The sequence below is a fragment of the Salvia splendens genome, chromosome 17, assembly GCF_004379255.2.
Source record: "Salvia splendens isolate huo1 chromosome 17, SspV2, whole genome shotgun sequence".
Classification (NCBI taxonomy): Eukaryota; Viridiplantae; Streptophyta; class Magnoliopsida; order Lamiales; family Lamiaceae; genus Salvia; species Salvia splendens.
In genome coordinates this window covers 1,475,852-1,503,715 of record NC_056048.1, presented here as the reverse complement: position 1 = coordinate 1,503,715, position 27,864 = coordinate 1,475,852, and the positions used below count along the sequence as shown (strand labels likewise).

Genomic DNA, 27,864 nt, shown 5'->3' with positions numbered 1-27,864 from the left:
GTCATCGAGCTCGGCCAATGGTTCTAACCGAGGGTGAGGAATCACGGACTTCGGCCCTCTCCAGGGGAAGCCCGGAGCCGCTGTCCTATTATAAAAAAAGAAGCGGTTTTGCCATTTCGGCCACTTGGTTTTGCAGAATGCCCTAAAAGGCTGTAAGGGGATCAAGTAAAACCAAGATCCCTTCCTTTTAAATTGGAAAAAATTAAGGATTGCCCGCAGAGACAGATCCTTATCTAACCTACGGAGTTCGGCAGCAAAAGCCGACAAGTGCCTCCAAGAATTCGGAGTCACCTGACCTAAAGGGAGTTGAAAAAAATCAAGAAGCTCTACAAAAGGTGGGGGAAGAGGGAAACGAAGCCCGCATTCTAAGCAGGCTTCGTAAACGGTGGCATAACCCTCCGGCGGGTCGTTAGCCCTATGATCATCGTCGGGAACCACCGCCTTCCCCCCAGGAAAAGAGTATTTTTCGTAAAGGGATATCACAGTATCCTTACTCAAGATACTGTGAAAATACTCTACGGTCTTCTCCCCGGATTCTTTCCGGCTAGAAGACCCCTTACCCCCTATTCTACCGCTACCAGACTCAGACGAAGAAGAAGCAGACATGGTTCTTACTCTTTGAAAGTTTGAAGAAATCCTGAGGAAATTTTTGAAAGCGGAAGGAAATTTTTCACGCAAAAGATAGAGAGTGCAGAAGAAGCCAATAGCAAAGGTGTTCAAATGATGAAGAAAGGCGGTATTTATCAGATTTGGAAAAGATTTCAAATCATCGCACCGTTTCATATCCCACCTTTTCAGGATTCGACGGCCGGATTTTACTGTCGCATTTAATGCCGCATTTAATGCAGTCACGCGCAGGGCACGTCCCCTGACTTCAGCCTCCCCCGTACCCTTTTCCAGAATGCCGAAGTGACTCGCTTCGCCGAAGTGATTCACTTCGCTTTTCGGGGGGGGTAGTGATGGGGTGCGTACTAAACAAGCCCAACAGCAATGACGGCCCATCAGCCCAAAGCCCAAGGAAGAGTATGAGTTCGGCATTACCAAAGAGTTCGGCCTCAGCCTACAGCTCGGTAAAAGCCAACCTATCAAGCTCTGCTCTCAGATCGGCAACCAAAGCAGGAGTATGAGTTCGGCATTACCAAAGAGTTCGGCCTCAGCCTACAGCTCGGTAAAAGCCATCCAATCAAGCTCTGCTCTCAGGTCGGCATCAAGCTCTACTCTCAGATCGGCAACCAAAGCAGTTCGGTCTCAGTATTCGACCGAACAAGGAGTTAGTGGACCCATACAGGATGTCCAACACACCCACTACCACGTGGTGTCAACTCAGGCCACGATCGTAGGCCATGACCTACGCTACATCCACGATCTTAGGCCATGACCTACACGACATCCACGACTTAGGGTGGTGATGCAAGCCACGATCTTAGTTCAAGATATAAATAGAACTTAGATCTGATATGAGAAGGTTAAGCTCTCTAGAGATAAAACACCATATAGCAAATAGCAAGTTTGTATTTGTAAGCTGTAGAAAACAGATCAAGCAATACAATCTTGCCCTCCCTTTTTCCCGTGGACGTAGATTTACTTCAGTAAATCGAACCACGTAAATTCTTTGTGTCATAATCTTCATTCTCTACCAGCATTTACGAACATCAGAAATTCGCGGATCCATCACCCTCCGTCTCCGATTAATTGTCGCTCTTTGACCGGACACGAGTTTTAAGAAATGTAAAGAAAAGTTGGTTGAAAAAGTTAATGGAATGTGAGACCCACTTTTTTATATTGGTTTTATAATAAAATGTGAGTGAATTGAGTTAGTGGAATGTGGGACCTACTTACCATTTATGGTAAAAATGAAGTGTGACAATTATTGAGGGACGGACCGAAATGGAAAAGAGCGGCAATTAATCGGGGACGGATGGAGTACTTTTTTCTCATTTTCAGAAATAAATACTTCATCCATCACTTACTCCCTCCGTCCCCCAAATATTGTCCCACTTTTACCTAGCACGGGTTTTAAGAAATGTAATGAAAAATGAGTTCAAAAAGTTAGTAGAATGTGATTCCTATCTTTATATATTAGTTTTATAATAAAATGTGAGTAGAAATGAGTTAGTGGAATATGAGGTACACTACCAAAAATGGTAAAAAGTGAAATGGGACAAATTTTGTGGGGCAGATGGAAATAGAAAAATGGGACAAACTTTCAGGGACGGAGGGAGTATAAAATATTTCACTTTAACCCAGTACATTTTAAAAGATGTAAAAAGCAATGGGTAAAATGAGCCATGCTTCACGGGATGTCAATCTGGTCAACCCACTCGGATTTCGAACTATTCGGATGGCAAATTTTTCGGGTTACAAATTTTCAACCCTAACCCTTCAGGTTAGTCGGGCGAAGCTTTTCGGAAAAAAGAAATTTGGGTGGGCTTGAATCATCCCGAAACTTAGTAGGGCCCGGTCCCCAGGCTCGACTCACCCATCGGGCCGGGCTTATTTTGCTAGCTCTAATTATAGACATTGGTAATTTCCTACTAATCACATACTATGATATAATCTTGTAGGAGTAATAAATAAAGTAAAGATGGGTAGTGGAATCTATGATAAGGCGATGCAAGTTGGTACATTGATGGAAACCCTGTGCACATGGATTGTTTATACCAATAGAGGAGTGGCATCTGAACCTGAAAATCATCAACCAAAAATAAATAGGCAGACAAACTCCAGAAATGTGTTGTTTAACAATTTTGGGCAGTCATGGAAAATTAATTTGGTCCGTTTCTGTTCCATTCATCGGAGACATCAAAACCCAATTGCATAATCAAACCATGATTTAAATGCATTGCACCCAACTTCAATATTTTGGTTGATGAGACGATAAAGTGCAACTGAGTTGGTAGGACGTTTCCCCTTTAGTCGATAAGTTAGGGTTTGAGTCAGGGTAGATGGATACCCATTATTGATTCTCCTGTTTAAAAGAAAAAAAATATCTTTATCGATGAAGTGCAGTTTGATTAATAAGACTTCCTCCAATTAATAGGTCGATATTAGTTCAAGTCACTGAGGTCTTAGGTAAATGGAGAATAATCGGTGATCATTTATTAAAAAAACAACTTAATGGAGAATAATCGGTGATCATTTATTAAAAAAACAACTTTAATTTTCTTGTGCATTAGATGCATTTCATTTTCATCAAAGTTTGTGGTGGCATAAGTACATTATATGGGTATGGATTTTATACTATTTTATTTTTCTTTTCAGGATTAGTTGTGTTCGTTGATCAATGATTGGTGTAGAGAATCAATGTTGCCTACCATCCCCAATTAATAATTGATAATTGAAATTCGAATAATTTTTTGTTTCAATGATTGTCTTAATGTACATGGGAAAATGTTGAAGCAAAATTAAGAAAAGTTTTATGGTTGGGATATAAATGAAAAAGGCATTAATGAAACGAGTTATATGCGTGTTTGTGCTTCTTCTCCTAATTAAGAGACATGGCCTAGTAGTAATTAATGATACGAGTTATATGCGTGTGGATGTGTAGATTCAAACTACCTATCACTTATTATGAAATCCCCTTAGCCTAACCAAAGGGAAATCTAGACATTTAACTATTTAAGCCTATTGTTGACAAAATTGAGAAGAGACTTTGCTCTTTGGAAGGCGAGGAATCTTTTGAAGATCGGAAAATTGGTGCTCATTAAAGCATTGCAAGATAATCTATCTAGCTACTCCTTCAGTCCCACGTTACTTTAGGCGTAAAATTGGTACTCATTAAAGCAGTGTTAGATAATCTATCAATGTACATCTTAGTCATATTTTAGTGTCCAAGGATATGGTTAGGTGCATCATCCAACAACATATAGGAAGAAAGATGGGGAAATCGCGTTGCTTGGGGAAAAAAATCGAAAACCCCGTTAACGAGGTAGTTATAGAAGCCATGGATATCTTTACTGGGAATGTCGCCCTACTTGTTAAGTGATAGTGAAAGTTCGTTCACAACTAGGATAAAACTATTCACATGTCTAAAATCAATGGATAAACTATTCCACATCACAGCCCACAATTTCTCATGTATCTTCTTTTCCTCCATTATTAATCCCATGACCCCCTTTCTCTCTCTCTCAAACCTGCCTATAAATAGCAAACCTCTCCCAAACCCAATCAATTCTTCAATTTCAACACATCACCTCACCATTCCTCACCACCACCAGCAATGCTAGTCCACTCCAAACCGCCAGCAATGGAACAGTTGTCTAAACCTAACCACCACCGAGCCGCATTCATCCCCCTCATCGACCTCTCCAAGCCTGACACCAAAGCTCAGCTCGTCCGAGCCTGCGAGGACTTCGGCTTCTTCAAAGTCATCAACCACGGCGTCCCCGCCGACCTCATCCGCGACCTCGAATCCGAAGCTCTCCGCTTCTTCTCCCTCCCTCTCTCCGTCAAGGCCCAAGCCGGCCCACCCGACCCCTTCGGCTATGGGGACAAGAAGATCGGCCACAATGGCGATGTCGGGTGGCTCGAATACCTCCTCCTCACCACCAACTCCAGCGCCGATTACCATAAATTCTCCGCCATCTTTGGCCTCGCTGCCGAGAAATTCCGGTCAGTGTTACTTTAAGATGATCAATAATGATTTTCCATTTATTCCGTCATAACTCAAATTCTATAGCTATTAGTAAAAAAATATAAAGTGACTTCAACCATACTTATTTATTATTATAATAAAAACGTCTTACCAACTAAATCATATTTTATCATCATAATGTTGATTTTGGTCACTTATGTCCATAATTAATGAATTTTATTTTTACGAGAATCAATAAAAGTTTTCTATTTAATTTGTGTACGGACTCAAATTGTTGACGTATGAGTCGAATAGTCCAAGTTAGAAAAAGAGTGACTCGAACTACAAGATTTATTTATTAGAGTGAAAACGTCTTACCTATTATGAAATTTATAGTACAACATAGTTCAGACATAACGTCGATTTCGGTCAATTTTCTCAACACGTGCATCTCTTATCCGCACACTCATTTTAGAATCAATAATAGTTTTCTATTTTTCTTGAGAGCCAAACGTCTGGCTAAATAAACTACACTACAAATTTCACACACCTTAAACGAGTCGACTTATTAGTTAACCGAAGAACGTCTTACCAACTAAATTGCGCTAGTTCTTACACAATGTTGTTTCTGGAACGTTGCAGTTGTCTGGTGAACAAATACATCGCTGCGGTAAGGAAGATGGCCTGCGAGATTCTCGAAATGGTGGCGGAGGGGCTGAGGATTCAGCAGAGGGATGCGTTCAGCAAGCTGCTGATGGATGAGCAGAGCGACTCTGTTTTTCGGGTGAACCACTACCCTCCGATCCCGGGCTTTCTCGAATCCGATGGCCAGAATTTGATTGGATTCGGCGAGCACACCGACCCTCAGATCATCTCCGTGCTACGATCCAACAACATTTCCGGCCTCCAAATCTCCCTCAAAGATGGCCGGTGGATCTCCGTCCCGCCAGACCACAACTCTTTCTTCATTAACGTTGGTGACTCATTACAGGTACAGTGCTTCGTTTTTCTTTTTGGATCGTCCTATTAAAAATGTGTCAACCTATGGGACCACATTTCTATGAAAGGTAATTTATATAATAAATAAATGCAAATTTTAAATACGGAGTAGTTTTCAAGTAAATTAGTGGTACTAGTTGCTATGGAAACTTCTCTTTCTAATTTTCTTCTTTGACTAAACTTCTTTTTATTTTAAAAGGGTTAGTAAACTTGGTCAACCACGAAATATTAGCCCTCATTATTTAAATGAGGCGTGTCCGAATACATGCCCACGTGGCAAGACACAATCATTATGCCACGTGGCTATACTTTGCTTGAATTTTCTATTTCTAACTTTTTTTTATCAAACGATGTAAGGTTTCCAAGGTTTGACTAATAAAAGTTTATGAGATTTATGCAGTGATTCTAGTTTTGTGATATTTGTTTATTTTATTTATGATTAACATGTACCATTGACATATAGCTGTAGGGACATGTCTTACTGAATTTATTTTTTTGTTCTTATGGGCGCAGGTAATGACTAACGGAAGGTTCAAGAGTGTGAAACATAGAGTAGTGGCCAACGGATCGAAATCGAGACTATCGATGATTTACTTTGGAGGGCCACCATTGAGTGAAAAGATAGCTCCATTGGCATCACTCATGCAAGGGGAAGAAGATAGCTTGTACAAGGAATTTACATGGTTTGAATACAAGAAATCGGCTCATAAGTCAAAATTAGCCGTTAATAGATTAGGTCTCTTTGAGAAGATTGTAGCCTCATGATCTTATGTGTAGGGTTTTTAGTAGCTAGTTTGATGTAGATGGCAAATTTCGGGTCATCTCGTGCTTCGTTCTGTCAAACGAAACACGAGATTCAAAATGTGATAAGGGGTCAGAACGACGACACTTGTAATTTTTCATTTGCTTGTGGTATAGGTCATGTAAACGTTCTTGTTGATTAATATAAGGATTATTGCACCAGTATAAATATCAATGTGCGTTTAATCAAGGAAAACAATTTTCGTACTCTAAAATTTCCATTTGTAAATTCATACTCCCTCCATCCCGGGCTACTCGCTCATTTCCTTTTCGGCTCGGAGATTAAGGAATGAGTGTATAGGAAAGTAAAAAATGACGGCTGTAGGTGAAATTTTTTACTAAAAATGGAAAGAGTGCAAGTAACTTGGGACGCCCAAAAAGGAAATAAGTGCGAATAGTGCGGGACGGAGGGAGTATTATGTTATCATTGTAGTATGCAATAATTAATTTAGGAATGGGCTTGGCAAATTTACATAATTATTATAGTATTACTTATTTTTTCAATGGGCTTTAAAAATAAGTTAGAAAATGGGCTAAGCTTTACTGCCATAAGCTTTACACAACCATTGCAAAAAACATTAAATAGACTAAATTGTTAAACCTATCCTATTTCCATTTCAATATGCTATAGTTTTTTAAGAAAACAGGATTTTGAATGTAACTTTTATTAATTATATATATGTCCACAAAGTAAGAAAGAAAGATTAATACTGAGTGCTAATACTAATTCATTCATATTTACCCGTTTTTAATTCTTTATATTTCTTGTGCATTACTTTTTTTGTTAATATTGTTAATTTGATCCTCGCAAATTTGCATAGTTACAAACCAAATAGTTTTAAAATACTTGGAATTTTTTCTATTTTTAATTTCCTTATTTTAGATATGGTGTCACTTTAAATTACTCTAAGTACTCAAGTTTATTTCTATTTTGACTAATTTCAAGAAAATAATAATAAAAAAAACAGTCGCCAAAGAGAGAGTGCTTAAAAATGCAGAGTCAAAGTTAAATCTCCCTTTCCGAATTTCGTCTCTAAACACAAAACCCTACATTTTCAATGGAGAACGAAGGAAGCAGCAGCAACAGCAATGAAGTCCCGCCATCTCAACCGCTACAGTCTCTCTCCATTTCGCCTCAGCCGCAGTAAGTCCTCTCAGTTTCACCTAATCGCAATTATGTGTGTCACTTTTTGATCTAGAAGCTGAATTTGTTGGATTGAATTGAATACAGATTGAGCTTGAAGGAGAGGTACGATTTGGTAAGGAGCATTGGCGAGGAGTGCATACAGGAGGATGAATTGGAGCGATTGTTGGCGAACAAGCCTAACATTGTTTGCTATGATGGATTTGAACCGTCTGGAAGAATGCATATTGCTCAGGTAGCTGAATTGAATCCATTTCGTTGTATGATTTCGCAGAAATGTCTTCTCTTCGGTATTGTTTAGCGTTTTCCGAGCTTTATGCAGTCTAGTTATTGTTTCAGCTGGTCGAAACATGCTCAATTGCGTACTTGTGGAAATAGTTTGTTTTGTTGAAAAGTTAATGAATTTAGTTGTCATCCTCTGATTATGGATCTGTGGTTGTTAATTTGCTATGAATTTAATTTTCGATAAAACCGGATACCGTAGAGTATTTTAGAACCAAATTAACCTTTCTTCGACTTGGATGGTTGGATGATTCATAACTTAAGCTCAAAATTTTAAGTTGCTGTCCAAAATTTCGAGGGCTTGATATTGATCTCAAATAGTAGGCTTAGTGATTTGATTCTACTCCTATTTGTGTTATTGGGATGTGATTGTGCAATAGCACTTTTTGGTTGTGGATTTCAGTTTTGTCAGCAGCTCTTATCTTTGCTGCTGGAAGGTGCATATGCCTGTAATATTTTGATAATGTTTGATGGAAAGTGCAAACATCTATGTGCAGGGAGTTATGAAGGCAATTAATGTCAATAAACTGACTTCCGCGGGATGCAAAGTGAAGATATGGATTGCAGATTGGTTCGCACAGCTGAACAACAAAATGGGCGGTGACTTGAAAAAGATACAAGTGATAGGGCAGTACCTGATTGAGATCTGGAAAGCTGTAGGGATGAACATTGAAGGAGGCCAGGTGGAGTTTCTATGGTCTTCTGAAGAGATCAACTCCCGGGCTCATGAGTACTGGCCCCTTGTGATGGACATAGCCAGGAGAAACAAGCTTCCTAGGGTGCTGCGGTATGGGTCATTTTCTCATTCTGCTAAGTGAATGTCCAATCACTGATGTGATATCGTACCTTTTGTCCTCATTTAGGTGCTGCCAAATTATGGGCCGCTCCGAGCAAGATGAATTGTCAGCAGCCCAGATATTCTATCCGTGCATGCAATGTGCTGATATATTCTTCCTTAAGGTGAGTTTTCATTGTTGCTTGGATTCATTTGGGAATGACATATTAAAGGGATACTACTATTGCATATGTATGTTTTGTTTATTTTGCTTTCAATATAATTCATTACTTTCCTACAATGAGGTGAAAGAATGATTTACAATGAACCTTAAATATTAAAGGCAAGAGACTCCAGATAATAACGCTGTGTATGAGTGAGGTAGGAACGAAACAAAGATATTCACTATTGGTACCAGAAAAAAAATGCAACTCATTCTTCACTTACAGAGCATAGTGAAATGGTTTATTGAATTGTGCATTACATTTCTACCGGTGGAGCTTATTAATGTCATAATATATAACTTGTGAGTTTGTGTATTGGAACAGGCTGACATCTGCCAGTTGGGTATGGACCAGCGCAAAGTAAATATGTTGGCTAGGGAGTATTGCGATGACATCAAAAGAAAAAACAAGCCTATCATACTGTCTCATCGTAAGCAGAGTATTACCTTTCCATAAAAGTGATAGTCCTATTAAAAATTTTGTTAACTGTATCTGCTTTTAATTACACACAGATATGCTCCCTGGGCTGCAGGAAGGACAGGAGAAGATGTCGAAGAGTGATCCTTCTTCTTCTATCTTCATGGAGGATGAAGAGGTATTATATTTTTTCAATTTCCTATAAGGACAGCAATTTCTTATAATAGTTGGCCCCGATTCTGATTAAGTTGTGGACTTGTGGCATGTTTTGGACCTTCCGAATTCTTTACTTGTGAAATTCTGTTGGGTTGATAAAAATGAATGTCACAGGCTGATGTAAATCTGAAGATAAAAAAAGCCTTCTGCCCTCCAAAAGTGGTGGAAAAGAACCCGTGCTTGGAGTACATCAAATATATTGTTATCCCATGGTTCAATGAGTTCACAGTTGAGCGGAAACCAGATAATGGGGGTGATAAGTAAGTCATTCTTGAGGACTTGGCGACATGCCCAATTTTTTTAGTTTTCAATTCTAGTGCAGAAATGATATCTTGGTTTTGTATTCGTTTTGGACATTTTATAGCAATCTTCTTTACACGTATTCACGTCCTTCAGGACTTTCAAGAGTTTCGAAGATTTAGTTGCTGACTATGAAAGTGGACAGCTGCATCCTGGAGATCTCAAGCCAGCTCTTGCAAAAGCACTAAACCGGATACTGCAGGTAATAATTAACTTTACTTACATCTGATTTATGTTTGATCCTAAAATACTGATTTACATATACAATTACTCTTTTGCAACCCAAGCATTTACTTAGCTTTGTAACATTATGCAGCCGGTACGTGATCATTTCATCAACGATCCGAAGGCTAAGGATCTACTGAAAAGGGTGAAGGTACGCACATTTGACTTGTTTCTCTACTTTGAATTACATGGAAAAATTGAAAAACAAATGTGGATTTTATCTACACCATAGTTTAAACTCCATTCCCTCTTTAACAAGTGCTTCTCTTAGTTTATGTTAATTCCTAGTTAATTTCACTATACCATATTTTTTATAATATTTTGCGTATATACTTTGCAGGGTTACAAGGTAACCAGATGATCTTGAGAAAGCAAAACCACAGTCTTCCGAAGAGGATTGCAAACTTTTGGTCTTTATTATCACAATAGCAATGGTATTGCTTTTCTTGGAATAGTATTACTTTTTTTTTTATGTTAGATTCTTGTTATTCATTTTCCATCAGATTTATATTTCGACTTATATTTGAGTAGAAATATAGCATTTTATTTATTTCTCTAAGAACCAATTATCCTCACTCAGCCACCAAGCTGAGTCTTTAAAACAATCCTCAGGAGCAAATGACAACATCTTTTGCTGCAAATCATACACAAATCTGATATTCCTCTGCTGAAATACCCCCAAAATGGATATAGTTTTCGACTCCAACGCCATAAAATCGAACACATTCTTCTCCAAAAAGATGAACAGATTTGTCGGCGCTGCCGCCACCAAATCAGCCCCTTAAAATGAAACACCATCGTCGGTAGACTCGGCCGCGTCATTGCATAACTAAAACAGATATATGTGTCCGGAACATCCGCCGAGTTGTCGAGTATACCGCTGACCTCTGGCAGGTAAGGCCCGCCGTTGGAGGTCCCGCAGCCGAAAACGATGTTCTTCACGGATGCGGGCCGTTTCAAACTGCTGTCGAACGTGAATGTTTCGGTTGCGGCAGGGCCCTTCGAGAACTGGCCGCTGTAGTAGCTGGTGGAGTAGCTGCAGCCGCTACCGAAGAAAGAGCACTGGAAGCGTTTGGCGAGGGGGTGTTTTTTGCTGATCGGCTTGTAGCTGCTCGACTTATTCGGTTCGAAGACGGGGTCGTTCTGCTTAAAGCAGCGCGTGCAGGGGCTGCATTGCATCCACGTGAGGCCGCTGCCGGTGTCGAAGACGAGAGTCCTCTTGACGGCGGGAGCTTCAAGGTGAAGGCCGACGAGGACGTCGGCCGTCGTAGGAACAAGAGGGCGAAGAAGAGGAAGAAGATGTTGATTGAAGGCATTATGGTTAAGATGATGGGAGAGGAAATCTAATTTCTACTTATATGGAGAAGTGTGGGAATAGATGTTGTTTTGAGTAATTGTGATGTGCCTATTTTGCTTCCTTTTTCTTTTTGTATGTGATCTGTTATTTATTTCTTAGGTTCAAATGAGAAATTGGATATTTGGTTATGTGATTAGTCTCAACAAGGAATTATGTATTTACACATGGAGCTTAGAGGGAGTGTAGATAATGCACTCGATGCATTGATCTCATCGTTTTTGTAAATATTCAATGACACATGTCACTTTCAATGACGGTTAACAATTTTTAGAAATCTCAAAACGTCTCAAAAAAAAAAAAAAAATTGTATAACTCTCTCGATTAAAAGTATATATCAAAATAAAGGTATTTTTACAAGAATTCTAAAGAAATTTTAATTAAATACTTTCGGATGAATAAATTTGCACAAAAAAAAGTAATTTGCATTGCTATGATATACTAAGTCAATATATATAATGTCAAAAAAAAAAAACTAAATGTATTTTTGAGTTTGAAAGCAGTTGCAATTTGATTATTACACTCAATATCCATTATTTAACAACTCTCATCTAATTCTCTTAAAATCTGCACTGAATTAAAGTGTCACTTTAAATTAAACAATTAGTGAACAAATATAGTATACTCATTGAACATGAAGAGACAAGTATTAAAATTTGAAATATATATTTAAATTTTTTGTTACTCGACCAAGCAAGATAGTTTTTCTAATAGTGGACTGGTGGGTGAATGCTATTTTACATTTTATTTATTTTTGCTTGAGAAAATGTAATTAAATTCGAAAGTTGTTTACCTAAGTATGAACCAAATAAAAAATCCAAAAATTTAAAAGAAATTGTTTAGTTATTATGTACTGGTATTAGATTAGAATATTGTGGGAGTATTTGAATAAAATATTTTATTTAAATAAAGTTTTATACATTTTATAAATTTTTATTTTTAGACTATGTATAAATCTAAAAATTTTGTTACCCCATATTTGTGGCGACTTGTTCCAAGCTATAGAGAAATTGCTTGACGAAACTAATAATGAAAGTGCACGACTCCAACTGCATAAAACCTAATTAAATTTAATTGAGATTTATAAATTTTTATTCATCATCTGTCTCATATTTAAATTTTTTTTATAATAATAAAATGGATAATTCCATATTAATATATTAAATCTTATTCAACAACAAAGAGCCAATCATCCTCACTCAGACACCAAGCTGAAAGTCTTTAGAACAATCCTCAGCAGCAAACGACAGCATCTTCTGCTGCAAATCAAACACAAACCTGAAATTCCTCTGCTGAAAAGCCCCCAAAATCGAAATACTCTTCGACTCCAACGCCGCCAAACAGAACACATTCCCATGCGTAAAGAAGAACAAATTCTGCGGCGGCACCGCCATCTCCGCCCCGTTGAAATGAAACCCCATCGCCGGTAAACTCGGCTGCGCTCCCGTATACTGAAAACATACATGCGACTCCGAAACCATCGGCCCTGCATACCTCTTCACATCCCGAAACCTCGCAAAATAGCTAATCAGAGAGTTTTTCACAACGGTAAACGCACTCGTCTCCAGCAGGCTCATCGAGGATCCGGAATCTATGTAGATTCCCTCGGGGAATCTGGCCCCGAGCCTCCTCCCGTTGATGCTTAGATCCATCAACGGGAGGGCGTAGTTACTGGCACTCCGCTTGTTTGTCGTCTCGATGATCGGCGTCCTTTGTCCGTTCCTCGTCCGGATCACGGCCTCGTCTCCGAACCTGACGTACGAGGCCGTGGTCGGGGAGAGGCAGTACGAGAATCGGTACTTGATCGACGCGCCGAGCTGGCGGGGCAGCGACGTCGGCTTCTTGTCCATCCCGAGTATCCCGTTGACCTGCGGCGGGTATAGCCCGCCGTTGGAGGTCCCGCATCCGAAAACGAGGTTCGTGACTGATGCGGGCCGTTTCAGACTTGAGTCAAACGTGAATGTTTCAGTGGCGACCGGACCCTTTGAGAACTGGCCGCTATAGTAGTTGATGGAGTAGCTGCAGCCGCTGCCGAAGAAGGAGCAGTCGAAGCTTTTGGAGAGGGGGTGGCTTTTTCTCATTAGTTTATAGGTGCTTGACTTCTTCGGCTCGAAAACAGGGTTGTACTGGTTGAAGCAGCGGGTGCAGGGCTTGCATTGCATCCACGTGACGCCGCTGCCGGTGTCGAAAACGAGAGTGCTTTTCACAGGAGGGGTGCCGATGTACAGGTCTGTGGTGAAGATGGGGTCGAGCTTTGCCGGGAGGCGGATCTCGGCGTGGACGTGGTTCTCGAAAAGGGAGGCGCGCGCGAAAGAAATCTCGGCGTGCTTGAGGAAGCGGTCGGCGGTGGTGAGGTTCGGTTGGTATAGAGGGGAGTCGGGGGAGTCGCGGTGGACGAGCTTCAAGGTGAAGGCGGACGAGGACGTCGGGCGTCGGAGGAACAAGAGGGCGAAGATGAGGAAGAAGGTGTTGATGGAAGGCATTGTGGTTTAGTATGATGATGGGAGAGGGAAGAATGAGTGTTCTATTTATATGGAGAGGTGTGGGAAGAGATATTGTGTTTTGAGTAATTGTGATATGCCTATTTTGCTACTTTTTACTTTTTGTGTGTGATCTCTTATTTAGTTCTTAGGTTCAAATCAGAAATTGGACATTGCGTTATGTTAATAGTCTTAACATGGAATTATGTCTTTACACTTGATGCTAATATATCATCAAACCACAAGGAACATAATTTAGACAATATACATAAATGGTGTTGTGAAACATTTTATTTTAGGCACTAGCAGCTATACTCCCCCTTTCGCGAACAAAGTGAAACATTTTATTTTCGGCACAGAATTTTGTGTAGTGTTATTTTGTGTTAAGTGAAGAGAAAAAACTAATAGACAGAATAAAGTAAACAGAATAAAGTAAAGAGAGTTGGGTTTTCTTTTTTAGAAATGTAGTATATCACTTTGAACGAGACATCCAAAAATAAAAATGTGTCAATAGAGGAAGTATGTTTCACCTATCTTAAAATACTTAAATTTTTGTAATCCAGAGGTGTGAAGTGAACAAATGTCAACTTTTTTTAAATTGCTAATATGCTAACTCATCAATGCAGCATCTAAAAAATATCACCACGATAACATTAGTAATAGTATGTCAATACAAATTTAGTTGACATACTTATGTCTTTATGTTGACATTTTAAAATATAGATGTCAGCATAAAGATATAAGTATATCAATTAAATTTGTGTTGACATACTAATGCCATCGTATTAATATTTTTAATATATTGCATTGATGAGTTATTAAAATAGCAATTTAAGAACACCTCGATAATCCATATGGCATTTTATTTTATTTGTAAGAAATGAACATTTAAAATTTTTTAAATAGAGAGTAGTATCTAATGTTTCTTTTCGGCGCGAGATTTAAGAAAAATTGTGTCAAATGATTTAAGAATAAAGTAAGAGAGAAAAAATATTGTTGCTATTTGCCAAAAAAGGAATGATTCAGGTATAGTAAGACAACACAAAAATGAATACTGATGTTTTACATATTTGAAAAATAAAAATTTTAAATACCTTCCCAGAAGAAGAAGTGTTCGGCTGTTTCGAGATTTTTTGAACTTATACTGTTATATTGCAATTGTTAGCCACCTTAAAGTAAGAAATATCTTTAAGATGTAGTGGTCATCGTCTGGTTCAGATACTCTTACCCATAATAATTATCATTTTCCTCTAACACGTGCCGACATCTCTTGAGCTATGACAGAGGGAGTATCTCTTATTCAGATACTCTTACCCATAATAATTAAACCTATGACAATTTATCTCAGTATGATAAAACATACTCATATTGTATCTTAGCATTATCTTGTTTAATATATCGAACACCACCTTTCTGTGTTAAATTTATCCATGCAAGAAGCATCTTTTATCTCCATGATTTAGTACTTATCTCATATTGTATACCTCGTTCAGTTTTTAATTTTTATAATACTAGTAAAATAGATAATTCGATATTAATATATCAAATCTTATTTATATCTCCATAGAGAGCCAACAGCATACACACAGACACAACAAAGAACCATTAGTCTCTAGAACATTCCTCAGGAGCAAACGACAGCATCTTCTGCTGCAAATCATACACAAACCTCACGTTCCTCTGCTGAAACGACCCCAAAATGGAAATAGTTTTCGACTCCAACGCCGCCAAGCATAACACATTCCCGCCCGGAAAGAAGAACAAATTCGCCGGCGCAGCCGTAAAATGAAAAAACATTGTCGGTAAAGTCGGCGCCGCCGCATAACTATAACAGAGAAACATGTCCGGTGCATTACTCCTTGTATACCTCTTAACATCATGAAAACTGGCAAAATAGCTAGCAAGAGAATTTTTCACAGCAACATACACACTCGTTTCCAGCAGGCTCAATGAGGATCCGGAATCTATGTAGATTCCCTCGGGGAACCTCGCCCCAAGCCTCCTCCCGTTGATGCTGAGATCCATCAACGGGAGGGCGTAGCTAGTAACACTCCTTTTATTTTTTGTCTCGAGGAACGGCGTCCTCTGCACGTTCCTCCCTTGGATCACCGCCTCATCCCCGAACCTGACGTATGAGGACGTGGTCGGGGAGAGGCAGTAGGAGAACCGGTTCTTGATCCCTGTGCCGAGCTGCTGGGGCAATGACGTCGGCTCCCTGTCCATCCCCAGTATTCCGCTGATCGCTGGCGGGAAAGACCCGGAGTTGGAAGTCCCGCAGCCGAAAACGAGGTTCGACACTGTTGCGGGTGCTTTCAAACTGCTTTCGAACGAGAAAGTCTCGGTGGAGGCCAGCCCCGACGAGGACTGCCCTCTGTAGTAGCCAACAGAGTAACTGCAGCCTTTGCCGAAATGGAGCACTTGAAGCTTCCGGCGAGGGGGTGGTTTTTGTTCATCAGCTTGAAGCTGCTCGACTTCTTCGGCTCGAAGATGGGGCCGTCCTGCTGGAAGCAGCGGGTGCAGGGGCTGCATTGTATCCACGTTACGTCGCTGCCGGTGTCAAAGACGAGAGTTCTCTTGACGGCGGGGGTGCCGATGTATAAATCGGCGGTGAAGACGGGCACGGAGAGCTTTACGGGAGGCGGATCTCGGCGTGGACGTGGTCATTGAAATGGGAGGCGCGCGCAATGGAGATCTCGGTGTGCTTGAGGAAGCGTTGTGCGGTTGTGAGGTTAGCTTGGTAGAGAGGGGAGTTGGGGGAGTCGCGGTGGACGAGTTCCAAGGTGAAGCCGACGAGGACGTCAGCCCTCGGAGGAACCAGAGCGCGAAGATGAGGAAGAAGATTGTGATTGAAGGCATGATGATTATGATGGGGGAGGAGATCTAATTAGTGTTCTACTTATATGGGGAGATGTAGGAAAAGAGAGTGTTTTGAGTAATTGTGATATGCTTCTTTTGTTTTTGTGAGTAATCTTTTAATTATTTCTTAGGTTCAAATGAGAAACTGGTTATTGCGTATGAGTTTAGTCTTAACATTTAATTATGTCTTTATACATTTAATATGACGAACATAATATAGACAATAATAAATATCTACTAATACTTAAATGATGAACCGCATTCAATTCATAGAATGAACACACAGATAACAAGCAAATACTAATAAATGGCGAGAAACCATTTTCAATTTTTCATAAAGCTTCAAGAATACAGTCTATAATAAAGAGAGGCATTTTTGAAAACTTACTTATGGCTCTTCTTCTTCCACAGGTCTCCAAACATTCTAATGCCTTTCCTCTTTTCACCTCCAAAAATATCATCTCTGTCGTCCATTAGCCCGGGCGAGCCTACATAACCCGTGTACCCACCAACATGATCGAACGTGTTGACGGATAGTTTATCCATGGATCCACATCTCTCAGATATCCTCCTGCCGTTCGCCTCCGCATCCCCAGCCAGAACAGTAGCTGCTGCATCCGCTGCTTTTCGCCATTGCTCAGTTTGTACGCGAAGCATCTTCATCTCATTTTCTAGCAACTCTTTCGCCTTTTCTGTCGCTTCTAACTTCTCATTCGTCTGGGCAACTCTGCTTTTACTCTTCTCCAGCTCTTCACTAGCCAAAGTTAACTTCTGATTCAGGCCATCGATCTCAGATTGAGCCAATGATATCTTCAGTGATTTCTCATTGAGCTGGCTCTTTATGCTCTCGTTTTCTTGACGAAACACATCCACTTCTTTCCCCTTCTCTTCTAAACGGGCTTTCAGCAAATTTATCTCATCTGCCTTTGAAGCCAACTCATCAACCAATGGACTCCCCGGCTCAGCGGTGGCCGGTGATTCAGCTGACAAAGAGACAGACTTAGCCTTGAGTTCATCATCTTCTAGGTCAGCCTTAGGCTCCAACGCTGTCTTCTCGTTAGGAACTTCGAAAACATCAGTTTCCTCCTGGATTTCCTCAGATGCTTCGTACATTTTAGTACTATCCTTCTTACTCAGTTTTCGGGCCTCAGCTGAAGTGGAATGCTTTTCTTCGATTTCCAATGGCTCAGGAGCCCTCTGTGATTTCTTAGGTTTCCTCTCAAGTTGATCCTGCACAGCCTTTTTAGCAGTCCCGGTCGAGACTAAATGACCCTTCAAACTCTTGAGCTCCTCCTGTGCATGGCCGAGTTGAGATTCCAAATCTGCAATGCGAGTTCTTAGTTTCTTTTGGTGCAATGGGTTAGACAGCGTCCCTCTCTGTGTCCGACCATCAGCTATTTTGGGGCTCCTCTCCGTCCTCGGACGAACATGTGTTGGATCAGAATCAGCGCTGGACGTCCTCAGATTAGCATGCCCTCGAAGAGATGGCCGTTGAGCTACTTCAGCTGTTCTACTATGATCATAACAAGATCAAATTAAAACCAAACACAAAACAGAATAACTTGGGAATACACTAGGCATTAGATTCCGAATACCTTGTTATTGGCATTTCTCTCTTCTTCGAGGGAAACTCAATTATCTGTAACAGCAAAATCAACTGTTCTTCAAACTTTGATCGGCTTAATCGAATGAGAACATTAGATAATTCAGCTGGAAAATGAAGCTCAGCATATTCACATACTGCGAAATTCAACACTATAAAATACATCAATTGGATTCAACAAGCTAAATCAAATTGCAGTTTTCTCAAACAATTTGACCACAAATCAAACCTAACTAACACCAGCATTTAACTATGATTTCTAATTTCCAATTTCTCTAATAAACAGCTGAAGTCGATCAAAATGCAACTATTAGGAGCTTCAATTTTACAACGGATCTTCACCACTCTACAGAATTCATAACTTCACGATTTCAACGGATTCAGCCGTGTGTAAAACTAATTAAACTCATATCAGCTGGATCTACAAACAGTGCTTCAATTGAAATTGAATGCCGCCAAAAAAGGGGGGAAAACCAGAGTAATCATTTGTCAGAGGAAAGCTCAATTAAAAAGCATACACAGCGAATTGATTAATCTATTCCAAAATAGAATCGCAATTATGAATCGATATGAACAAAAATTGAAGTACTGTAACAAAATCACACCTACAGAAGGTGTCGTCGTCTTCTTCAAGGTGTGGTCAGGAGCTGATTGTTAAATAGCAGAGGTGAATGGCGATTTGGAGCAGAGTACCATAGAAATGGAAATGGAAAGCGGCATTAAATTTGAAACCGCTGTGCGGCATTTATGAGAGCAATTGTGCGCTTCACTTGCCTTCTTCGTGTGTATTTGACAGCTCGAGACGGGTAGAGTGAGAGAGAGAGATGTTTGAAAATTCGAATTAAATAATTTCTATAATTGAATATTTGGAATAATTGGAAGGTGAGGACAAGAGAGTAATTTCAAAAACATTGGATGGAGGGAATCCAACGGTCATAATGTGGTGGCTTGCAAAGAATACTAGTGTTTCGAACTCGTCTTTGATGCAATCTGACTAATCCAGTTCGACCGAACCCACTTTTAATGTACTCTGACTAATCCAGCTCGACCGAACCCACTTTTAATGTACTCTGACTAATCATGCTTGATCGGATTTGTGAACTAAGGCCAAAAGCCTCCCAACTGTCTGGTGGGGCTTGCATCCATAACTTAAGATCATCACAACTCTGCGCTGCCAACTATGCTACAGTCCGTTAGTTAGATTTTCACATATTTTTAGTTTGATGTGTTCAGTCAGATTTTTCAAATAAAATTGAATTTTCACAAATATATTACTCCCTCCGTCCCGCTTTAGGAGTCCCGGTTTACTATTTTTGGGTGTCCCACTTTAGTAGTCTCAGTTGGAATATTCTATAAATGGTATTAGGCCTCACATTCCACTAACCTTTTTTTCACTCAAATTTTATTATAAAAGTAATATAAAAAGTATGACTCACATTTCACTATCTTTTTTCACCAACATTCCTTTACATTTCTTATAACTCGTGTCGAACATAACTGAGACTCCTAAAGAGGGACGAAGGGAGTACTATAATTTGACAAATGTAAAAGTAATTTACCGAATTAATAATAAAAATATTATTTTTGTTAAACGTGTAACTAAATTACCCCTTCAAAAACCTGGAATTTATGTCTAAACATATGAAAGTTCAATTTAATAATTTGCTGGAATTATTTTGAGCCAACAAAAAAGGGACATGTACAAAACTATTATAAATGCTACTGTATTACGGTTATGTTTACATTTTTAATTGATGGATTATAAATATAAGTGGATTTAATTATGTATGCCTCATTATTTTCAATAAATTATTTTTCACATTTGTAATTGATAATAGGGAAGCTTTGAAAGTTGAAACCAATAGTAAATGGTGTAGCTCTAAAAGAGAAAATAATAGTAGTAATAATAATGAAAGAATTATGAATAGTGTAGATTTAAGTTTCGCATTAAGTTGTTTAAATCATTATACAATTATAATTATTTTCAAGTACTTTTATTAATTTACACGCATTTATGAAACGATACTTTATAAATTATTCATTAATTGGTGAAAAAGTTTATTGGATTATTAATTGAGGAAAATAATTATTAGTACAATATGCAATGGTAGACTAGTTATTTAGTTTGTTTCAAGAGTTGTTAATTAGATAGCGACAATTATTATAACGTGGTTGTTAATTTAGTATGCCATATAATGCAACTGAATGTAATATATATCCAACTAATTTTTTTTAATGTATATTGAAGATTGGGTACATTCCGTTTTGCTTGAGATCTCAACAAATCGATCAATTAATGTCGTCTTAATTAATATTTATGGCAATACTAAAACAAATGTTATTTTATCCCAAATCAGTACAATAGAAAAGAAAATTAAGAAAAAATATTAAAAAAATAGAAGTACATGAGTATCACACGGTCACATCTAGACACACACTCACGTCTAGACTTTATTTATCATCCTATCTAGAGATGCTCAAGGTTCGGAACCGGCGGTTACGGTTCGGAACCGCCGGTTCCGGTTTTAGAAATTGTTGAACAGGAACCAAACCACGAGGGTGTTTTGCGGTTACGGTTTCGGTTCCAAAATCAGCGGTTACGGTTTGGAACCGCCGATTTTTTTTACGGTTTTTCACGGTTCCGAACCGCCTGTTTCCGGTGGTGTTTGGCAGTTTCAGCACTGTTTCATGATTTTCCGGCAGTTTTTCGCGGTTCCGGTCTAGAATCGCCCGGAAGCGGTCTAGAACCGCCTGGAACCGGTGGTTCCGGCACGGTTTCAGTTCAGAAATTTTAGAACCTGAACCGAACCACAGTTCCAAAAGTGACGGTTTCGGTTCGATTTGAATCTCACGGTTCCACGGTTAACCGCCCGAACCGAAAACCTTGGGCATCTCTAATCCTATCCGACATAAAGAGATTAGATAACCACAACTAACAAGAAACATTGAATCTAAAAATGTAAATGACACTTAAATTATAATCCTAAATTGTGTCATCAATAATTTTTAGGAATTTAAATGTGTCTTATATTTCACCAGTAGCAAATATTAGAAAATTTAAAGCAAGCAAGGCGGATCACATATCCACAACGAGAAGTGACGAACAAGTACCCAAAATGTTGGATATGTTTTTATTTTGAGTGAACTGCACCAAAAGGCCATGACTTTTCGCCTTATAACATCAGAGGCCCCTAACTTTTAAAAATACTGCTACAAGGATCTGACAAAACATATAATCACAAATCGTGTATATTTTGCCATTTTTCGGACGAAAATGCCCAAATGGGGTAAAGGGCAGTTTAGACCTTTTGATTGCATTAGGCTGCACCCCTATGACTGCATTTGCAGGTGCGGTCTTGTCAAGCACCTGTGTAATCATAATTCCATTTATATTTTTCAATTCTGTTTCATTATTTCTTCCCTCCATTTTCGTTTCATCTACCCCTTTCAAGTTCTACTCAAATTCTGATTTCCCTCTCAAAACAGTATACGCGATTTTACCTTCTTCGGCATCGGGCAATTTAGGGGATTTCATATCTTCGCCAGCCGTTCGGGATCTCGAATTTAGTGGATTTCATCTGGATTTTGCTGAATTTAGGGTATCAAAGAGGGTTTTAGGCGATTTCCGTTGGAATTTTATTTTGCAATTGTTGGTTGATTTTTTTTGGTTGTATGGTTACTGTCGGGCATTTGAAAATTATTTTTGCAATTCTTGGTCGATTTGATTTTTGTATTGTCGAACTGAATTCAGGTCGTTACGCAATGTCTTCTTCTTCTTCTCAATCGTTCGGCTCAAGCTTCAATTGGAATTGGCCTCGTCCAGAAATTATGAAGTGTAATCACGACCTTGAGGCCGAGCTCGTTACATCAAGGACGGCTGCTAACCCGGGTAGACGTTACTATCGCTGCCCTATATGGAAGGTTAAAACCATGTATTTTGATCGTGTTGCCCATTAATTTTGTTGGCATAAAGATTAATGAGAAATTATTATGCAGGACGATGACTGCAAGTTTTTTCGATGGTTTGATGCGAGTCTATCCCCAAGTCAAGACAGTTATTTTCAGAGAGTGAAACTTGAGCGAGACCAATTCGAAGCTGAACTTCGAAGCAAATCTCTACTCGAAGGTGTGTTGCACGAGAAATTGCGCTTGAAAACCGTGGAGTTTGAAGACTTGAAGCTACAACTGGGTATGAAAAACTGAAGAGTGTGACGCATTGGCGGTGAAAATTGGTCAGATGGCAACAACTCTCCGACGCTTAAAAATCACAATCTTGTTCTTATGTATTGTAATTTTTCTACTGTTAAAAAATGCTATGTCGTGTTCACTCCGTGGTTCATTTCTGAAATCACAAACTAAAATCCTGATCGACTACGCTTTGCTTTGTTGCTATTCATTTATGTCTGAAAGCAAAAATGAGGTTACACAACTATGACTGAAATCACAAACCATGTACACAAATGAATACTACCAAACTAAAATCACAAATGAAGTTACTCAAATATGATTGAAAACATCCCGGGATGGTCCCCTGTTATGGTTTGTATAGAGTTAGCAAACGTCCAAATTTAAACCAACTTTTTTCACATATAAAGTCCTAAATCACAGTCCACACAATTTCCCAAACAAGGACATCAAAACAGTTTCACAAATCAACCAATTTTCGGAGCCCTAAATCACAATTAAAAACCTTGAAACCAATTTTAAATTTGAACTTACTATATTCTTCTTCCGGATAGAAGAAATCAAGCAGAGGATCGCGAATGCTCCACGTTTCTGGGTCTACGTCGATTATCTCCGGTCCCCGACCCCTTCTACTGTGTCTAGGTGATGCCGGAGGTGATTGTGACGAAGACGATGGCGTCGCCGGCTTCTTTTTTCGCCTAGAAGAACTACGAGCGGAGGACGCTCCAGCAGCACTTCGTCTCCGTTTTGGAGCCATTGATGAAAAGGATTAAAATGGCGTGAAAGGCAGAGGCGATAGGCAGAGGCTAATTATTTTGGCGAAATGGCAAATTGATGAAGTGAAGGTGGAATTGGAGGGAAAAAATATAGAGAAGCCTGGCGAAATGTTTTGGAATGACAAAAATTTGTGAAATTTCAATGCAGGTCCGATTGCAATTCATGCGTGTGAAAATAATAGGGGACAACAAGCAATGCAACCTGTCACACCAATTGCAATTCGATGTCCTGTCAACAGTGCTGCAGCTGACACAGCACTGACGGCCATGCAAAAGCCCGATTTTGCCCTTACAGGCCCTGAGGGTCTAATGATCCGAAAAAATACGATTTGTGATTATATGTTTTGTCAGATCCCTGTGATGGTATTTTTAAAAGTTAAGGGCCTCTGATGTTACAAGGCGAAAAGTCAGGACCCTTTGGTGCAGTTCAGTCTTTTATTTTTACAGAAGTGTAGACAAAAGCATGTGAAGATTAAGTATAAACTCAACTACTCCATTCCTACATCTTGTCACATTTACTTGTACCTAACTTATACGGCCAAATCTTGTCGGAAACATATTACAAAACAAAAAAATTTATTAATAAGTAGACAAAATTAGCACGTTCGGATAACTATCGTTTTCCGCTTTTAAAGTAGTATGGTTTTCATAGAGAATGTTGTAAAGAAATGACGATGCACACCTGCATTTTTATAAAATATAAATTAAATAAATAATCAAATTGTAATGCCAAGAAGATAATTTGAGGATATTTTGATGCAAACAAACCACCAAACTATATTAATTTTTATCATGTACGCCACTAACAATTAATATGTGTACGGTTGGTTTTTATATGATTTACAAGTGAAAATTAATCATGACCATATATTTAGCTTGTGAAAATCATTGGATCATGTGTTCTTCTTCCTTCAACTTATGATTCTTACAAGTATAACTTAGGTCCACAAACAATGATCCTGATAAATTTTGGGATAATAGCAATTTGAATCATGAAATTTATTAAATTCAGGGCAGTTTCATAATATTAAAAAGTGGAAGAAAATAATATATTGAAATCATATTATTCAACCACCAGAAATTTTTAAAAATAGCAAAATGTAGAAATAAATGTAAATATATGCAATTTTAATTTTTATTGCAATAGTCATTTCAAGGAAAAAACACTTGACAATTGGAAGCTTTCAATAAACATGGAAATTGAAATATAAATGTAAATAAATACCAAAAACGTGACATTGGAAGCTTTCTACTGAAAAAGTAGAGAAAGGGTTTAATCCTGGGACCCATATGGGCCCAACGCTTTCGCCGCGCCACTCTTATTTGTTGAAATTTATTGTTTGCATATTATACTAGTTCCAAATTCATAAGTTTTACCTGCAATATTCTATTTTTAAAATCTTAAAACCCTTAAATCGAACACGCATTTGCAAATATTGTATATGCAATATTACAATTTTGGAATCTTAAAATTCTTCAATTTGACATGCATATATAAGTTTTGTATGATTTGTCTAAAATAATAATGTTAAACTTGAAGGGCGCCATTGTTGACCATAAAACAAATTCTTGTCCAACAACACCACCTCTGCCTCCTTTGACATCATTCATACTTCGTATTCTTCGCTTTGCAACATGCGACTCCTAATAAAATACTTTTACTAACGTGGCCAGATCCATAATTTCAGTAGAATAGAAGAACACCATTTAAATACTACACCACCTTTTTTTATTTTAATTAAAGCATCACTTTAACATGTAACGAAAGCACCAACTCATATACAATCATCGATTATCTGTCTTCTCAACGAAAGCATCAATGAAAGCACAACTCGATATTTATAAAATAAGAAAAACTAGCTAGCATGGCCCGCTGGGCTCAAACTCGAGTACAGGCACGAGACGATACGTTCGTGTCTCTGTGTCCCCATCAGCCAAACCTCGAGTGCACCGGTGGAATGCTCTGTTCGTTCTTGAAGAAATCTTTAGGATCAACCACGGACTTAATCCTCACAAGACGATCGAAATTACCCTTGTAATACCTCTTTCCCCAACGGCTAGCTTGTTCGTAGCTCGTCTCCCCGTCAACATTGTTGACTCCGAGATCAAGATCTCTGTAGTTGAGATACGCTGCCCTCGGATTACTCGAAACGTAAGGAGTCAAGTACTCATCAAACTCCCTACTCCACTCTATATAACTGTCTGCATACTTATTGTTCTCTTCCCGCCACAACACCATTAATAGCAACTTATACAAATTTCCCGCCCTGTGGGGAAACGGAATGGCAGAGTCGCAAATCTCTGCCATTTTCCCACCATAAGCATTCATTGCCACCAGCACAAACTCCGCCTCCGCCCCAAACAACAACTTCCACACACCTTCCAAACCCAACTCAGGCATGGGCTCCTGCACGTAGTTGGACTTCCCCTTCCAATAACCCTTCGCCCGAGCTCTGTCTAGCAGAACTTCGGGCGAAGTGTCAACGGAGTACCCACCCATAAACACGGTCGACTGAAGCCAGCTCACTTCGAAGCAGTCTTCTCTCACCAACCCTAACTCGGGGAAGCCCTCCCCCATGATCGCCAGCAACCGGTTGGCCCCACCGAGAAACAACGAATAGAAATTCGCATTGATCGTAATGTTTCCCGCGCTCGAATTCAACCTATACAACATGATACCGATGAACAAATCCCGGTCCATCTCCGGCGCCACGCTCTGCCAGCGGTGGATGATCTGAGTCGCGTTCTGCTCCAGCACCCTGTTGACTTTGAAAACAGTAACCGTCTCAGGAACATCCACCAGTCTGACTTTCCAAGCCGTGATCACGCCGAAGCTGGCCCCACTGCCACCTCTGATCGCCCAGAACAGATTCTCGCCCATTGACTCCCGGTCAAGGATCCTGCCGCGGGCGTTGACTATTCTCGCATCGACGACGTTGTCCGCCGAGAGGCCGTACTTCCGGTGCATGGTGCCGTAGCCGCCGCCGCTGAACTGGCCGCCGACGCCGACCGCCGGGCCGATCCCCGCCGGGAACCCGAGAACCGGGCTTTTCTCCGCGATCCGGTAATAGAGCTCCCCGACGGTGGCGCCGGCGCCGACCCAGGCGGTTTTTCGGCCAACGTCGATAACGATTTCTCTGAGATTTATCAAGTCGAGGATGAGGAAGGGGACTTCCTGCGTCGCGAAGGAGGATAGGCCCTCGTAGTCATGGCCACCGCTTCGGGTTCTGATCTGGAGCTTGCTCCGTTTGGCGCAGCGGATGAGGGGAGGGATGTGGGATTCGTGGTCTGGCGTAGCGATGACGGAGGGTTTTGGGGTGGAGTCGGAGGCGAATCGGAGATTGTGAATGGAGTATTTGACGGTGGAGGAGAAGGAGGCGTTGATTGGGGTGTAGACGTTGCTGGAGATGGAGGAGTAGTTGCTGAATTTTTTGTGGAGACATTGGAGAAATATGTCTGCTGAGGATGATGAAGATGATGCTTGTGAGATTGAGATTGTGAGAAGAAGAATCAAAGGGAGAATGAAAATGTTCATGATTTGATAATTGATACCTACTTTCGAACATTTTTTGTGTTGTTTTATAGGAGAAGACTTGCTTCAACAAAATTATTCTAACAACAACATGTTAGTTTCTTGATTTTTTTGTTTGTTGGCTGATTGACTTTTTATACATGAGAGAATCCAGCTAATTAGGTTAAGAGTAATACATTCAAATTAGCTAAATTGGTCTTGTATAGATGAAGATGTTACTAGATTCAAATGAGTTAAAGGAAATATGATAACACCATTTGCTGCCTATTTAGGGATATATAGCTTGAATATTACAGTACGTTTTAATAATCTCAGTTGACCATGACAAAGTGGTGCATTCTTAATTTTTTTTATCACAAGTTGACACGTTATTATGGGTTGTAATATATCGTATGAAATAAATAATTTGGTTAATTTGTTCATTACTCCCCTTGCTTGTTGTTGTTTGTCCGTTTGTATAAAGTTACAAAATTCATTGTATAATATTCTCCATGTTCTATATTAGGAGTCCCATTTTACATTTGATCCGTTTGATAATAGAACTTATATTTTATTTTTTACTACAAAATGATAAATAAATCTGACATTTAATTAAACTATTCAGTTCACATGTCATTATAAAATAGTAACCGAAATTTAAAATATATAAATATTATCAAAATGCCTATTGTAAAATTTTTAGACAAAATCGTTTAACTTCACGCGATCATGTGGACCTTACCGCCATAAAGTAGCCGGAAAGTCACCGGAAATGTTAGGTTGGGAGATTATTTTGTTGATGCATGCATATTCATTATTTAACACAAAAGTTCTTTTTTATTTTTGCAATAGTAAATTGGCTATTTTTTAAACGCAATTATTTGCAATATTATGTAAGTCTAACTAGTCTTGATTAATAACATTAACTTTATGTTTATTGCATTAATTAGCAACAGTAAGACTTACAGCCCTAATTCTCCGAAAAGTAAAGTTGTCAAAGATAAAATTATTCCTAGAAATATGATATCTTGAATTACGATTATTGAAATTATGATCTAAGTTTTATAATTTCTCGTATTGGGAGTTTGGTTATGGGAATATAAATCTTGAAGAATATTTAAAATGATTCTAAAACTATGTTTT

At 39.3% G+C, this 27,864-nt stretch overlaps 6 protein-coding genes across 17 annotated transcripts; 2 read left to right on the top strand and 4 right to left on the bottom strand.

Moving 5' to 3' along the window:
• Positions 1-4,159: 4,159 nt before the first annotated feature.
• On the top strand, positions 4,160-6,542 carry LOC121775248 (gibberellin 2-beta-dioxygenase 1-like). Its single transcript, XM_042172295.1, has 3 exons — positions 4,160-4,611; positions 5,216-5,564; positions 6,086-6,542. The coding sequence occupies exons 1-3, from the start codon at positions 4,220-4,222 to the stop codon at positions 6,335-6,337; spliced, it is 993 nt and encodes a 330-aa protein (XP_042028229.1). The 5' UTR covers positions 4,160-4,219; the 3' UTR covers positions 6,338-6,542.
• Positions 6,543-7,356: 814 nt separating this feature from the next.
• LOC121775247 (tyrosine--tRNA ligase 1, cytoplasmic-like) lies at positions 7,357-11,489 on the top strand. Of its 3 annotated transcripts, none has more exons than XR_006045104.1 (11): positions 7,357-7,517; positions 7,605-7,752; positions 8,297-8,586; positions 8,663-8,759; positions 9,123-9,228; positions 9,311-9,393; positions 9,546-9,691; positions 9,828-9,933; positions 10,048-10,107; positions 10,297-10,390; positions 10,537-11,489. XR_006045104.1 is itself a non-coding variant. In XM_042172294.1 (10 exons), exons 1-10 carry the CDS (start codon positions 7,432-7,434, stop codon positions 10,315-10,317), a joined length of 1,143 nt encoding a protein of 380 aa, XP_042028228.1. In that variant the 5' UTR covers positions 7,357-7,431; the 3' UTR covers positions 10,318-10,506. The 3 variants fall into 3 exon arrangements, 1 of the variants encoding a protein (XP_042028228.1); XR_006045105.1 differs by having other exon boundaries at positions 10,569-11,488; XM_042172294.1 differs by lacking the exon at positions 10,537-11,489 and having other exon boundaries at positions 10,297-10,506.
• A 1,020-nt stretch (positions 11,490-12,509) lies between these two features.
• Positions 12,510-13,793, bottom strand: LOC121775399 (probable aspartic protease At2g35615). Its single transcript, XM_042172481.1, has one exon. The coding sequence runs from the start codon at positions 13,791-13,793 to the stop codon at positions 12,510-12,512; it is 1,284 nt and encodes a 427-aa protein (XP_042028415.1).
• Positions 13,794-15,395: 1,602 nt separating this feature from the next.
• Positions 15,396-16,319, bottom strand: LOC121775398 (aspartic proteinase CDR1-like). The gene has a single exon (XM_042172480.1). It carries the CDS (start codon positions 16,317-16,319, stop codon positions 15,396-15,398), a length of 924 nt encoding a protein of 307 aa, XP_042028414.1.
• Positions 16,320-16,895: 576 nt separating this feature from the next.
• On the bottom strand, positions 16,896-19,063 carry LOC121773365 (interactor of constitutive active ROPs 4-like). 10 transcript variants are annotated; one of them, XM_042170197.1, is made up of 3 exons: positions 18,855-19,063; positions 18,242-18,401; positions 16,896-18,159 (listed from the first exon to the last, which is right to left on the bottom strand). In XM_042170197.1, exons 2-3 carry the CDS (start codon positions 18,253-18,255, stop codon positions 17,031-17,033), a joined length of 1,143 nt encoding a protein of 380 aa, XP_042026131.1. In that variant the 5' UTR covers positions 18,256-18,401; positions 18,855-19,063; the 3' UTR covers positions 16,896-17,030. The 10 variants fall into 10 exon arrangements, with proteins under 10 accessions (XP_042026131.1, XP_042026130.1, XP_042026137.1 ...); XM_042170196.1 differs by having other exon boundaries at positions 18,242-18,386; XM_042170203.1 differs by having other exon boundaries at positions 16,896-18,156; positions 18,242-18,386.
• Positions 19,064-25,140: 6,077 nt separating this feature from the next.
• On the bottom strand, positions 25,141-26,745 carry LOC121775396 (berberine bridge enzyme-like 8). The gene has a single exon (XM_042172479.1). It carries the CDS (start codon positions 26,743-26,745, stop codon positions 25,141-25,143), a length of 1,605 nt encoding a protein of 534 aa, XP_042028413.1.
• Positions 26,746-27,864: the final 1,119 nt, after the last annotated feature.

What these genes read in the sequence shown, in the direction of transcription:
- LOC121775247 (XM_042172294.1), top strand. Translation starts at nt 7,432, where the DNA reads ATGGAGAACGAAGGAAGCAGCAGCAACAGCAATGAAGTCCCGCCATCT. An exon ending in TCTTCATGGAGGATGAAGAG is followed by an intron (nt 9,394 to 9,545) that starts GTATTATATTTT and finishes TGAATGTCACAG; the next exon opens with GCTGATGTAAATCTGAAGAT. An exon ending in ATCTACTGAAAAGGGTGAAG is followed by an intron (nt 10,108 to 10,296) that starts GTACGCACATTT and finishes TATACTTTGCAG; the next exon opens with GGTTACAAGGTAACCAGATG.
- LOC121775396 (XM_042172479.1), bottom strand. Translation starts at nt 26,745, where the DNA reads ATGAACATTTTCATTCTCCCTTTGATTCTTCTTCTCACAATCTCAATC.
- LOC121775399 (XM_042172481.1), bottom strand. Translation starts at nt 13,793, where the DNA reads ATGCCTTCCATCAACACCTTCTTCCTCATCTTCGCCCTCTTGTTCCTC.
- LOC121775248 (XM_042172295.1), top strand. Translation starts at nt 4,220, where the DNA reads ATGCTAGTCCACTCCAAACCGCCAGCAATGGAACAGTTGTCTAAACCT. An exon ending in CTCGCTGCCGAGAAATTCCG is followed by an intron (nt 4,612 to 5,215) that starts GTCAGTGTTACT and finishes GGAACGTTGCAG; the next exon opens with TTGTCTGGTGAACAAATACA. An exon ending in ACGTTGGTGACTCATTACAG is followed by an intron (nt 5,565 to 6,085) that starts GTACAGTGCTTC and finishes TTATGGGCGCAG; the next exon opens with GTAATGACTAACGGAAGGTT.
- LOC121775398 (XM_042172480.1), bottom strand. Translation starts at nt 16,319, where the DNA reads ATGCAGCCCCTGCACCCGCTGCTTCCAGCAGGACGGCCCCATCTTCGA.